Source organism: Poecile atricapillus, chromosome 3 (genome assembly GCF_030490865.1).
Source record: "Poecile atricapillus isolate bPoeAtr1 chromosome 3, bPoeAtr1.hap1, whole genome shotgun sequence".
Classification (NCBI taxonomy): domain Eukaryota; kingdom Metazoa; phylum Chordata; class Aves; order Passeriformes; family Paridae; genus Poecile; species Poecile atricapillus.
The window spans coordinates 92,508,304-92,523,134 of NC_081251.1; the positions used below are offsets into that span (position 1 = coordinate 92,508,304).

Below are 14,831 nucleotides of genomic sequence, written 5' to 3' on the forward strand. Positions count from 1 at the left end.
CCAGCCGGCACCGGCACCGGCGGAGCTTGGCGGAGCGGCGCCGGACGCGGAGCTCCCTGGCCCTGCCATGCCCGCGGCCGCGTCCCGCCTCCCGCCCCGGCGGGGCCCCGCGGAGGCGTCCGCCCGCCGGCGCTGAGCCGCGCCCGCACCTGCGAGCGGCATCGCCCCGCTCCGCTCCTGCGCGGCCGCTGGGGCGCCCGCGGCGGCGTCTCTCCCGCTGTCCCTCCCCCCCTGCCTCGCTCCCCGCCCGCTGCCCGCCCCGTCGCCGAGCGGGAGCCGCCAGCGGTGCGCGCAGAGCCGGAGCCGGGGCAGCCGCTGCCGCCCGCGCTGCCCCCCGCCTCGCCCCCCTGCCCTGCCCGCCGTTCCCCTCCTCCGTCCCGCCCAAGCCATGAACTTTGGCCGCGGTCCCTCGGTGGTGTTGAACGTCGGGGGCACCCGGTACTCCTTCTCCCGGGAGGTTCTGAAGGATTTCCCGCTGCGCCGGGTAAGCCGCCTGCACGGCTGCCTCTCGGAGCAGGACGTTCTGGAGGTGTGCGACGACTACGACCGGGAGCGGAACGAGTACTTCTTCGACAGACACTCGGAGGCTTTCGGCTTCATCATGCTGTACGTCCGGCACGGCCACCTGCGCTTCGTGCCGCACATGTGCGAGCTCTCCTTCTACAACGAGATGATCTACTGGGGGCTGGAGGGCTCCCACCTCGACTACTGCTGCCAGCGCCGCCTCGACGACCGCATGTCCGAGACGTGCACCTACTACGCGGCGGAGGAGCCGAACGGCGGCCCCGAGGGCAAGGGCCGGCGACCACCGGGAGCCGAGGGCAGGAAGTGGCTCGAGAGGATGAGAAGGACTTTTGAGGAACCCACGTCTTCCGTGGCCGCCCAGGTCCTGGCCACCGTCTCCATCCTCTTCGTCATTGTGTCCATGGTGGTGCTGTGCGCCAGCACCCTGCCCGAGTGGCGGGCGCCGGAGAATCGCAGCGTGGAGGAGCAGAGCAGGTACACAGCAGAGTCAGTGAGGGAGCCCTCAGGGTAGGAGGATCCTTTATTTTCCCGCTGTCTGGTCCCCGTGTGTCCCGTCCATTGTGTCCTTCCTGCCCCTTGTCTTGACGGTCCATGGCTATAGCCTCCGCCGGCGGAGATGGTCTGCGCGCCTTGAAACCCGGAGCTGGGGGCCGGGGAGGGATGCCGGAGTGTCGGGGGAGTGGCGCTGCTCCGCAGCTCCGGCTCCCACCGGGCTCTGCCGGGCACCCGTGGCCCCGAGCGGGGGGGACGGGCGGGGGACGCCCGCGCTGCAGGCGGACCGGGGCCGGCGGCAGGCTCGGGTCTGGGCGGGCTGGCACCGGAGCGGGGTCATCGGGATACGGCGCCTATTCGCAGCGAGGGTGCCTCCCTCCGTGCAGGTTCTTGGAGCTCTTATTGCCCCCTTTAAGGAGACACGGGACCACACAGAGAACTTCAGACGCTCCGAAAATAAATTTATGCCTTACGATTGTGGGGAAAAAAAGAAAATAATTAAATAACGCCCCAGAAGAATGCAATTCTTTGGTCTTTTCCTTTGGGAAGAGACAAATCCTGTAAATTCTCTGCGTGTATTCGTACAGGTCCTTCTGCTAGAGCAGATGCAGTGCCTGTTACGGTTCTGCTCTGGTAAAATCCTGTATGTGGAAACAGCCTCCTCCCTTTGCATCTCAGATTCTCTATGTGGGGAACACAGGAGATGATCAAACTGCACATCGAGTTCTTGGAAATGCATAATTCAAGCGCCCCAGTGCATAAGTGTAACAGATGTTTACATTTCCTTTAAGCATAATAAACATTGCAAAACAGTTGCAGAAAACAGTGCATGGGGTATAAGGCTCAATCCTGAGCCTCACTAGTAAGAGCAAACCTTTTTCCATCTTCTTGTGACCCCAGATTAGGGTTACATTGATGCAACTCCTGCACTCACTCTTCTGTTCTCTCTCTCTTCTCCCTCTTCCCTGTTCCCTAGAGAACAAAATTGAGACCAGTCTGGTAGAATTTCTCCCATAAGACTGACATATAAAGAAAGAAGTAAACATTTCTGGTATTTGCTAGCTTCTCCCTTTTTTAAAAACAGGCAGGATATTCAACAAAAAGTTTTCAGCTTCTTCTCTTCTAAAAGGGCACTACATTGAAATTGAAGCCTTGTCATTATGAAATCATCATCTTTTACCATAGAGTTAATTGGAATGTGATATATTATATCTTAGTAGCCAGATTAATTCCTTGGAAAGTATTTTCATAGTTTCCATTAGCTTAATGGAAAACTGCACCTGTATTTCTCATTGTAGTTGAGCCAAAGAATTAATTGTATGAACAAAAAGAAAGCAGATGCAGTGTGAGAAGCTGTTGATCCTGCTTAGATTCAAATATGTCAAAAGAAGGTCCTAAAGGTTCTTCCAGTTAAAAAGCCTTAGTTAAACTTAGCAAGGTTATTTCAAAGAGAAGATGTTGTAGGTGACCTCTCTGTACAGCAGCAAATTGCTGAGATAATCCCAAGAGGCATGGGAAAATAGATGCAACACTACAGTAGCATAAACCACATCGGTCACGTCTTTATTCACTTCTTCATGGTGTGGGAATCAACCACAAGTTTTCTTTTACAGAAAGAGTTCAGCTTGCAGAGGAACATGGTACGTGTAATTTTTCTTTCATAGTGCATTTGTTTTCAACATCCTAATTTTACTCTTCTGAACAATTGCATATTGTACACCAAGCGTTAGAAGGATAAAGTCCTAAGTACTTGTAAGGTGCAGTATAGCCAAACAGTTCCCAGGGCAGTGAAGGCTCCTTTTAGAGCCAGAAGGACAACTACTAATGATGAGATGAGTTTCTTCTGTACCACCTGTCTTACTCCTTGTTACTGCAACAAAAGAATAAAAAAATTTCTACCAGCTGAAAAGTTTCTACCAATGTCACAAATGTCTGTGGCATAAAAGCACCAGTTCAGACTGAATCATCTAACCCATGCACTCTGACTGCATAGGAACCCATCCCAATCTGATGGAAAACAGACACAAATGTGTGCCTGTCTGTCAACAGGTGACCATCAAGGTGGAGTCACTCCTCTCTTTTGCACATGCTGCATCACTGCTAAAAAATCTGTTATAGCTGGACAAGAGCATGTTAGCTGCAGTTGCTTTTAAGTGAGCTGTCCAGTTTAGTTATCACTGCTTAAATGTGCCATAGGATTGGACCTAACATGCCCAGTTGTCATCTGACTTTATTTGCCTTTATGTGTTTATGATTTCTTTACTTTGTAGTTATTTAATTTAAAAATAGTTGGGTATGCAAAACTTAAGTAGCTGAGTGGCTTATTTGAAAGCCTGACCACAGAAATCCCATGGAAGTTTCTGGGATTGCATATTCTGGCAACAGTCCCTCTTAGGTGAGAAGGCTTTTAAAAATCTGTCCACTTGTTTCTGATACATTTAAAAGTTTGAAACCAAATTATGTCTTTGGTTAATTAAACTATCTGCATCAAAATAAAGAAATTCTATCTAACATAGTCATGTTAGATAAATTATTAAAAAAATTAAAATTTTTTCCCCAAGAAAAATTGTTACAGTTATGCTGTACACAAGTGAGTTTTGACTCGCATGGCACTGTAATTACTAAGATCGCACGCTATTCCAAAAATGTATTTTAAGAAGTTTTAGGAGTGAAAATTGAATGGGCTAATCTAGAAGTCCTTAGGCTGTAGATTTGAATGTAGTCAGTTATTCAGCTCAGCATAAGCTATGGAGGTGAGAACACCTCAGAAAACCCAGCAACTCTGATATTTTTGGTTTCTCACAAGAAGCCCCCCTGCCCTTGCCTCTGTGTTATGTCAGAAAGGTGCCACATGGATAATTTCTATGGCTGAGTCCCATAGTAACCATTCCCAGAACTGCTTTGGACAGCTGTAGTGAAAGCAGCTGACCAGCAGTGTATTTCCAGTTTACCTGGACATCACTTCAGCAGGTGAGTGAGTCACCAATGCTGGCATTTACAAAATCAGCCTCTTTAATGAGGTTTGCAGTGAGGGCTACTGGGGCTGCCAGCTAACACCAGCTGTATTTGTTTTCCATGTATAAACACCCCTTCAACAGAAGAGGAATTAAATCCACTAAACTATTTTCATAAACCATTACATTGTTTTGCCTTTTCATGGTGACCATGCTCTCAAAGAATGAACAGCCTGTGGCTGTTTCTGATCCTTTAGGATAACACCCTTTAGAAAGCAACAGAGAACTCCAGGAGTAGGCTTTATTCAAGGAAAGAGGGATGGGAAATCTGACCTCGGAATTTCACAGATACTACAGACACTGAAGTACAATTCCCTGATTGCAGAGGGATTGCCTTTCCCAGGCCTGTTATCAGGATGAGGGATGAGTTATTAAATTTATTTCAATCTAAGATTTTTGCTCTGTTCCCTGCCTTGGCAAGTTCCATTTATCAGAGCTAAAGATTTGCATTAGATTTGCAGAGTTTAGGAGCAGACAGCAGGAATGCCTTCTGTTGCTTCTGGCAATTTCAAGTTATCTTTGCTGTCCTCTGAACTGTGCCAGCAGATGCATACTGTGAGTCTCTGCTCAGGGACCTGTCCATACACTGATTGGGAGTGTAATCTTCTAGGGAGAGCTTCTCAAGCCTGTAGTAGGAAATCATTTGAAGCTGCTTGACTCACTGCCAGCACAGTTCTATCTACCTGCCTTAAAACTATTTTTCTGATACAAGTAGCTTGTTAGCACTTAGAAGAGATGGTTGCCCCTTTTCTACTTAATAGTCATGATTAGGTTTGTACCGAAATAATCACTGACTTATCAAGCCTACATGATTGCTGTGTTCTTAAGCAAAAGCAAATAAACACAGTAGTTTCTCCAAACAGCATCTCTCATCAAGAGGCAGTGGGCTTTTTTTTGTTGTTGTTTTTTAAAATCTCTGCAAAATACCAGCCTAAAAAATTGCATTTGAATTTTAGACATGCAAAAAATACTATTCCTTTTTAGTGGTGGAATTTCAGAACACCTGAATGTTCATGTTCAACATCTCTTCAAAAAATAGTAAGAACTCCTTTCCTGGACAAGGCCAAACTTGAATACCACATTTTTAGGTTAAAACAGTGGGCTGAAGGTAAAGAATGTAACCAAAGACCTAGGTTAAAAACACAGACATAGATTTTTCTATTGAATTTACCAGTTCTTTGAAAAATAGAGCTGAAAAAAAGAGCAGATGTATATCACTGCCTGGGCACAGCCGAGCCTTAAACTCACCCGGGCTAGGTGCCAGTCATGTTCAACATATATGGAAAGATGCTGAGGATCTCAGGGCTCAAGATGTTTGTATCCAGGTCTCCCCCTCGAGCTGTGAAAGGGATTTGCCTCTTCCCTGGGGAGTGATGGGTCATAACAACCTCCCACATAAAGCACCAGAGTTTAATGCATGACAGCATATAATTTCTACCAAACAGGGACAGAATGGAAAAAAAGCCAGCGGGGTTTTTAATTCAGGGAAACTAGCTGTTCTGTGGCTTTTACTCCACTGTTTGTAATGGGAAGGAAGCCCTTGATTTCAAAAGGATTAAAAAACCCCAAACATTTTCTGAAATCACTTTGGAGTTTTCCTGACCAGAAATTTGATCATTCTAGTTACTGCTTTGACATTTTTCAGGTTTAATGTGCTTTACATGGAAATAGGCTTTAGCAACAATTTAACAAATCAGTGCTGACAGTCTTTAATCCTGTCATATACTGTCTTTAATCATATCATCTGTTTTCCTCATGTGTCCTGTTGCTGTGTATGTTTTATTTACAAGTTTATTAGATAACAGTGCCACTAAGGAATATTTTGGTTTGATTTCAGCCAACTCACCAGGGGATATTGAAAGTATACGAATTGGCAAGCTGAGGCAAAGAATACTGATAAGATGAAAAAATTTTAAGATAGTTACAACATAGTTTTCTTTTTTAGTAATAACAAACTAAACTTATTAGTGATTGAAAAAAAATTATTTCTGAAATCGTTTAACTCATTGTACATAGATTATTCTGACAGAAAGTTATGTGGAACAGAAAACTGAACAGTGATGGGATTACAGTAAGAATGGGGCTTGAAAAGGCTTGATTTTCTGTTTATGGACAAAAAATTCATTAGAGTAATCTTGAAAGACTGCTAAGTACCAAGCAGCTTAAAATTTTGTGAGGAAAACCCTCTTTCAGGTGCTTAGGTCTGGGACAATTAACAGTAAGTTTGAGCAGGAATAGCCTGTAACTGAATAAAAATTAGTATTTTCTGTGATTATTCATAAAATTTGTGGGGAATCTTCAAGGAAATATTTCATTACTTTGCTTTTAATTACCCCTCTCCTTTTTGGATACCATCTATTTTAGAATTTAAAAACCCACCCAACCAAAAACTGTGATGGAAATTTATAAAATAGGTACTATATCTTTACCAAATAAAGTCACTATTTAATTATATAGTTATGGATTTTAATACATCATTATTCCAAAGATAGACAATACAATAAGTTTGTCCTGTGAATATGCTGAAAATATTTTAAGAATTGATTATGAAAAATACAGGTACTTTAGTCTTCTGAGTATACACCTTTTATTTGGCTTTAGCTTCATACTCTGTTAAGCTCTCTTAAGGACTAACTGTTAAAATTGCTTTCCTTATTAGATGTTATTTATCCACTGATAAGGTTAACAATAAAGATAAGTCACTGCAAGAAGAAGGAAGACTTGATCTGAAAGTGGAAATGTAGAATGTAGCACTCCAGATTTCCCAACATGCCAGAGGTTTCTAGCTTTTCTCACCAAAGCATTCATTTTTGTGTGATTCACCAGTACTGCCAAAATCCATCTACACAGGCAAAAAAGGAGTGACAAGAGAGAAAAAATGAAAAATGTTTCACTGATGGCAGAAAAGTAAGTAGAGGAAGGAAAAAAATAAGGGACACCCTTCTTCATTATCTTCTTCCCAGCCAGAAGGAAGAAGGATGGATGCAAAATGGAGAAGTGGAAGTTCAAGTTAAAATGGAATGGCATTAATGTATTCCCCACTGCCTTGATCTCACTTTGTCATTTTTGTGTCACTGATGTTTCTTAGCTCACTTCAAATCTGTTCTACAAGAAAATATTTATTTAGTCCTTCCTACTGAAGTATAACTGATTTACAGTATTTCTTGTCCCAGGAACTGCCAGAGTAAAACAATGGATTGATGATATTTCATGGACTTTTACATCTACAATTATTCCCCAAAGTTATATGGCCACTGAATCAATGTTGATTCATGAAGAAAATTTCTACTGTATCACAGTGATCAGAACCTAACTTCCTCAAATCTCAACTCAGAGATAACCTGTCTAAGGGGTGACAAAATGGAGGAGTCATGTTTCTGACATTATCAGGGCATCAGGAGGAAATACCAAGTGAAAAAGCTTCAAACTGTACAATTACAAATTTCTTTTTCATTTAAATGCTTCATGTCATAGGATACAGACAACACTACCAGAGAAATCTCATAAAATGTATAGAAATAGTCTTTTGGAATTGTTGAATATTCCTGGCTGAAGCTTTCTATCCAGATACAATTTTTCTTTTAATTGTTACATGAGATCTCAACTAGCCAACATATAAATACATTCAGACATCATCAGTTTGTCCATTGCCATGATCTTGCTGTTTGATTGTACTGGGGAAATCTTAGGTATTTCCTCATCATAAGTAAGAAGGATTTATGTAAACTTACCCATCAACCTTTTTTTACTGATTTTTTTTCAAACATAAAGGAAGTTTCCAAAAGCTTAATTTTTAAGAGAACAGCTAATTCTTAAGAGCAAACTGGTTTTGAATTTCAAAGGTCTTTCCATCAAAAGGTGCTAGCATGAACTAGTGTTCTACAAGCCCTTTATGAAGGAAGGCCACTTGCTTACAGAAGTTCCATTGTTAATAATGAAAGAAGAAAAACATGGTCCAATTTTATAATAATATATATAATAATATATAACAATATAATTATTAAATAATTAAATAATTAATTTCTGCTCATTTAAATTTACTGTGCCTAAAATTACAGTGTACCTTATGACTTTATATCAAGTGACTGTTACTATTTCTTCCAATTTTAGTTTAAAACTAAAGAGAATGAATGAAAAGAAAAAGAAATAAAATTTTAGTGTGTAAAACGTCTATTAAGAAGTTAGTTTATAAAGTCTAGAATTACTTCAGTTAGAGAAGAATACTGTCTTTCAACAGGCCACCATCTTATTAATAACAATAGATTTCAGAATGGGTAAGAAATTATGCAGATGCATTACGGAAGAAAAATTTTAGGTTTGAAATGACAGTTAGATTTTCACCTGCAAATCAAAATGTTTCAACAGACACTACCTTGTTAGAGTCCTTGCAGTAGTGAAAAAATCTGGTTGTATTTTCTGGCAGTATTTTTGAATCTCTGATCTCACACCAGTTTGGTTTCAGAGCTGCTGGTAATAGAAGACATCAGTGGTGGGCTTTTTCTTTGCTCAAATTGTTGATTAAAAAGATTAATGGAGGAATGAGGGGAAGATTAGCTTCCATGTATTAAAACAGTGAGCACAATCTGAAATCTTAGGGAGATTTGTGATCGCATGCACAACAGTTACTAAATAATCTTTGAGTGACATTTTTGTCTTCTGTTTCTACCTTCCACTGTTTTCAAGTTGAGATAATCTCAAGTCATTCACTGCACTGGGACTTCAAAATGTTTAAGAACATACTGAAATCTCCTTCCAGGATTTCTTCTGCATTTGGCAAGAAGAGGATCTTGCCTATTACCTTAACATTTGGTTACCTTGACATTTTTGCTGCAATGTAGTTTAGGTGGAATTACATGCTTAGTACTTTATGGATGCAATACTGAAAAATAAAATACCATCTGTATTTAGCAGCAATACCTTTATAGGTCTGAATATAGTGCTAGGCAAGTCCCTGTTTGGGATGCAGATCAGATAGACTGGTTTGGGTTGATTCCTAAAGAACTAAAATGCATGAATCATCCAATGAAAATAATTATTTCTGCCTACTCTATCTGCACTTCCATTTTAGTTTAGTTCTATACATTGCTGTTCATAACCAGACAGTTCACTGATCTACAACCCTTGGTATTCCCAAGTGGATCAGGCTCACACACTTAGAAAAATAAATAAAATAAAATTAAAATAAAAATCCCACAAAACTCAATGAACAAAAAAGCCCCCACCCAAACCCAGCTGTTCTTGCTAAGGTTACACATGAGCATTGATGTCCTACCATTTCCTGTGGGATTCCAGTGTTTGTAGGCATATTTGCCTAGTACTTTGACTAGTAGCAATCCATAATTCAAAGAAAATGATTAGTGAGTGAGTTCTTAGCAATTATCAATATAAACTCTCACTAGATCCTCAGGTTAATTGCTAAATCCAGTCCCAGGTGCAGGATAAGGATGGCATGACTTTCTGTTTGTCTTCTGTGAAAGTCTGAGTGTCAGTTTGGTAATATCTGTGAACAAACCAAACATCCCCTGAAGACTTTGCACAGAGCATAAATACTGTCCTTTGTTTCTTTTGGCAGGATAATTGAAGCTATCTGCATAGGCTGGTTCACTGCAGAATGCATTGTGAGGTTCATCGTCTCAAAAAATAAGTGTGAGTTTGTCAGAAGACCTCTCAACATCATTGATTTGCTGGCAATTACTCCTTACTACATCTCTGTTCTAATGACAGTTTTCACTGGGGAAAATTCACAGCTTCAGAGGGCTGGAGTCACCTTGAGGGTCTTAAGAATGATGAGAATCTTTTGGGTGATTAAACTGGCCCGTCATTTCATTGGCCTTCAAACACTTGGTCTGACTCTGAAGCGTTGTTACAGAGAGATGGTGATGCTACTTGTCTTTATCTGTGTTGCTATGGCAATTTTCAGTGCACTTTCACAGCTTCTTGAAAATGGGCTGGACTTGGGAACAAAGAATAAGGATTATGCCAGCATTCCTGCTGCTTGTTGGTGGGTGATCATCTCAATGACCACAGTTGGTTATGGTGACATGTGTCCCATCACTGTACCAGGAAGGATTCTTGGAGGAATTTGTGTGGTTAGTGGCATTGTTTTATTAGCCCTGCCAATCACTTTCATTTATCACAGCTTTGTGCAATGCTACCATGAGCTCAAGTTCCGATCTGCTAGGTACAGTAGAAGTCTCTCTGCTGAATTCTTAAATTGACCCAACTTGCATTCTGTTGTACTTACTTGCTAAGCTTTGTCTTAGAAGAGAATGGTGGAAGGTCCCTTCGCGTGTCCTCCTTGACTGGATGGTCCTGTGGAACAACATTCTCACCAGCCTGGAGAAAGCCCGCCACCATTCAGACAGGAAGGATGTCCATCTGCCTTGAGCACCTTGCAAGGAGAGAGAGTGATGTTTCAAATTCGAGAGAACAAAATTAACAAAAGAGGATTTAGAAGTCCTCAACCAGACCAGTTTGGTGTTCAGTTTGCCTTCCCACAAAAAAAAAAAAAAAGGAGAACAAAAAATGGGTGTAACACTGAGATCTGTCATTCCTGTAATCATATCCTAAACCATTCTAAGCAATGTGTAGCAGAAGTTTTTCAAAGATTCCAATATCTAAATGCTTCACAGAGACATTGATAGCTTCTTGCCTGAACTGTCTCCACTTTTAACTCAGATAACCAAATGCTATGCTGAAGGAGAATCACTACTACTTTTGTGCTTTGCAACAAAGTAGACCTGGTTCTGTGACTCAGGAAAGACGAAGAATATAGGTCTGTAGGACAAAAAACCCTTGAGGCCTGATTCTGATCTTTGAGGAAGCACACAAATCTTCTGTAAACCCAGTGAAGTCAGTGGCATTTCTCTGAATTTGAGAGTTCACAAAGAAGTGTGAGAACCTCCAAATGTAAGCAAGGACTTCTTTAGGTCACAATTAATTTCTTCTCTGGAACCAAACTGTAAGTAGAAGCAAGTATTGTATTTTACAAAGATCAGCATAAGAAATCAGGGATTGATATAGATATATATTTCCTGTTAGGTTAGTGGGGGAGCTCTCCAAATTTTATATGCATTCAGCTCAGCTCCATCCACCTGAAGTTACATACTCATAAGCACAGATTTTCCCTCCCTGACCCCCTCCCTGCCCCACATATCTTAAACATAGATATTATAGTGAGAGTTCTCTTAAGAAATTTTAAGATTCCATCATTTGAAGTGACCTGGAGCAAGCACTGGAAAACACTTTCTCCCTGTCAGATGAGACTCTTCATCATCTTAAATTCTGCAATTCTTACTAAAGGATATACCTCAATGGAAGTTTTAAAAACAACAATAAAAAGCCCAGAACATACCAAAGAAAGTAAAATAAGTTTGAGTTGCACTTGGCAAAATGGTATATTCTCCAATGTTACTAGAAAATGAATCAAGTTAGGCTCTGAAATATTGTTCACTACATTTCTTGTGTAGTACTGCTTAATAGCATTGTTCAATATAATTCTGAAAGGCTGCTACATAGAAATGTGCAGTTAGATATTAAAACTCATTAAGGTACGGCTGTACAAATCTAGGTACCAATAAACATCAACAGGGAGCTTTCATGTTAACATGAAAGTTCAGAGTCATCAGCAGAGCTGAAATTCGTGTGCTTGCCTGAAAATACCGCATTTACTCTTACTGTGCTGTAGAGGCATCTTTTATATATGTAACTGTGAAATTTCACGTTAGAAGTGAAATGAGTACCACCTAGAAAATGCATCCCTGGCATTGCTCACTCAAATAAACCTGCCACGTTGATCAGTAACCAGTACATTGAAGGCTCTTCCCTGAGACCTGAAAGAGTCATTACCATTTTAAGTGGTCTTAGTCTTAAGTAATCTTAAAGAATCTCATTGCAATCACAATTTTTCTGAAGACTTGGAAAGAATTTTTGTAGCCTTCTTACAGACAAGCTTGACTTTCCCTTCAAGACTCCATTGTTAAGTGCTGTTACAGCCATACCTCTGTTTCTTGCCACTGGTGTGTTCAAAGGTTAGCTCTGTAGTTCCCTTACACTACTATATTTATGCCTTTTCTATCAAAATCCTGTTGCTCAGAAACCTGCTCCAGCATTCCACAGAGAGGTGAATATGAGATCAGCAAAAATTCCTTTCTTAGGTGAGATTCACAGCTGATGTTAGTTAGGCAAGTTGTGACTTCAGAGACACTTAGATGTTTTACAGCAGTGGAGATGCTGGCTCTGTATTCCTGCATGTGTACCTATATATATCCTGCATATATTATATATTATAGTCAGTTGTAATGTTTGGGTTTTTTTATTCCTTGCAAAAAATTTTCTCCTTTACAAAATTAAAATTTCAGACTTTAATCCAAAATATAGATGTTGACGAAAATGACATTTTCATCTTCTAATGAAAAGTTGTTTTGACAATATCAAAACCATTTCTAAGTAGAAAACTTTTTTCCCCCGTTTTGCTCCAATTTAATTTTTTTTTTAAATTTTTTTTTTTTTTAGCTGAAATAGGTTAAAGACCCTGCATAAGAACTTAGCCCCACAGATTTTCATGTGCTGTTTTGAATGCTTGGGAAAAATACTGTTTGTCACAAAACTCTGTAAAACTTACTTTGTCTTTTGTCCACCTATTGTATTTAACCAAACCATACTCTGAGATACAGCCCTCCTCCACAAAACGCCCAAACCATCATTATGATGACAATGGCTTAAAATCCATACAAAATGTGAATGTAAAGTATGTTCCAATCTTGATTTCAAGACAATATAAAATGTGTTTCAGCACCACCTATAAATCTAATTCTTAGATGCCTGCAGAAAGGAAAAACATAAATTAATGCACATAATAACTTATGAATTTGCACCATGAATCATTTTTGCATAAGCAATTAAGGACAGGAAGTTTTCAATGATCCAGGCTATATATGGTATACAAACAAAATGTTTCATTCCTGATGAAGTGTTTTTCAGATGAAGAATCCTTTCCCAGTGTAAAAACATTAATCTAATGAAAGTAACTGTATAAAGGAATAAATCTGTGGAGATTATATTAAGTTATACTATGTTTTTTTGAACAGTTTGTGTTCAATTTTTATATGGCAAAAGGTGAACAGAATGACCTAATGTATTTTTTAATTTGAGTTATAATAAAATATTTTCAAACTGCTGTATATAAGCCCACTAAGGAGAGATCCTGCACTGGGTTTTTTGGTGATTGTTTCTTTGTGAGGTTTTTTGGGTTATTTTTTTCTTTCTCTTTTTATTGTTGTATGATTATCAGTGTGTAGACTTTAGTTTCCTTACAAACCAAGTTGAAATAAAGTAATCTTCATGGTAGCCTTAAACCAGAATTTTATAGGGTAATTAGGATGCCTAACTTACAGTAATATATGTAATCTTATTTTCAACAGAGCAGTGTTGGTTTTTTTTAGTGAAACTTTACAAAATATGAATTATTTATATAGTAAAAAATAAGCATAATTTCAAACAGTTGAAACTGTTTAATAAAATTTTCTGGAGACCATGTTTTATGCAGACATGGGGTGCAGCACTATTTCAAAGTGCAGCATTTCAAAGCCAAAAGCCACGTGAAGGCAAGCTGGCTTATCTCTTATCATTGCCAGTTTGAACCATATACAATAAAAAACTTCATGGACAGTTTCTCTTGGAAACATTCACATCTGGAACAAATTAGATGAACTACAAATAGAATAAAACTGGAGAAAAATGAAGACAGCTTGTACAGCTGTGATCCAGCATTTTGGTTCATCTAAAATAGAAACCAATGTCAATGAGTTTTGAACTGCCAAGTTTAATCATACATTATATACTAGGTTCAAACCCTAGGATTGATTTATTGGGAACTTTATATTGTCTGTAATCCTTCAAGGTACTGCATGTCACTTAAAAGTACTTGATCATTAACGAAGTCCCTGAAATGGAAAGCTCTCTAGGGTATTTTCCTTCTAAAGTTCTATATGAAGCATCATCCCAAATAGCACAATGAATGGAAGATTGTACTTTCCCTTGATGTAAGGCTTGAAAACAATATTGTCTTGATGAGTACCCACCAAAAAAAAAAATTAGTTTGGTTGACTGATGATATTAAACAGTCTTATCAGCATAGGGATGAGCTATTTAAAAATGTGATATTAATTCGTATTGTACAGTGGCTTATATTGGTGTGCATAACAGCAAGTTTGAGAAAGATAAAAATCCTGGTAACGTAAGATTCCTATCTTGATATCCATGTATTTAAAAGAAAAGACACAGCTTTTTCATATCATGTGTGCAATTCATACCTGTAAAAGAATTGATGTTCCTATTCCAAAGTAAAACTGAAGTCCTCATGGATTCAAAACACTTGTCTCATCCCTTTTGGGTAACAACTACAAAAATCTTATCGGATCTGATCACCTTCCAGGAAGTGGACATAGACACACACCAGCCAGCTAAATTCAGTAGCCAAACCCTGTCAGTTTCCTGGGAACCAGCACAATGAACAGAAGGTCTGCTGTGCTCAGAATTTTCTTGCACGTAAGAGGTTCAGGATCACTTAAGCTTTTAGAATTATTATTTCAGATGAGATACTAAGTAGATACTTGCTGGAAATTTAAATAAGCTATGCATAGCAAAAAAAAAAAAAAATTAAAAAAAAAAATACTGCTTTATTCCACAGATTTTACAAAAAGGAAATTTGGTCTCGTTTTCTGTTATTTGTAAAAGTAAATATGCAGGTCAGGATATGTGATGATAATTAAACTTGCTACATAAAACAGATCCCTGTTT

The 14,831-nt window shown here is 39.6% G+C and overlaps 1 protein-coding gene across 2 annotated transcripts; it reads left to right on the forward strand.

Annotated features, from left to right (window-relative positions):
- The first annotated feature begins 388 nt into the window (after window positions 1-388).
- KCNG3 (potassium voltage-gated channel modifier subfamily G member 3) lies at window positions 389-10,261 on the forward strand. Of its 2 annotated transcripts, none has more exons than XM_058834570.1 (2): window positions 389-1,032; window positions 9,604-10,261. In XM_058834570.1, exons 1-2 carry the CDS (start codon window positions 389-391, stop codon window positions 10,247-10,249), a joined length of 1,290 nt encoding a protein of 429 aa, XP_058690553.1. In that variant the 3' UTR covers window positions 10,250-10,261. The 2 variants fall into 2 exon arrangements, with proteins under 2 accessions (XP_058690553.1, XP_058690552.1); XM_058834569.1 differs by having other exon boundaries at window positions 389-999.
- The last annotated feature ends 4,570 nt before the right edge of the window (window positions 10,262-14,831 follow it).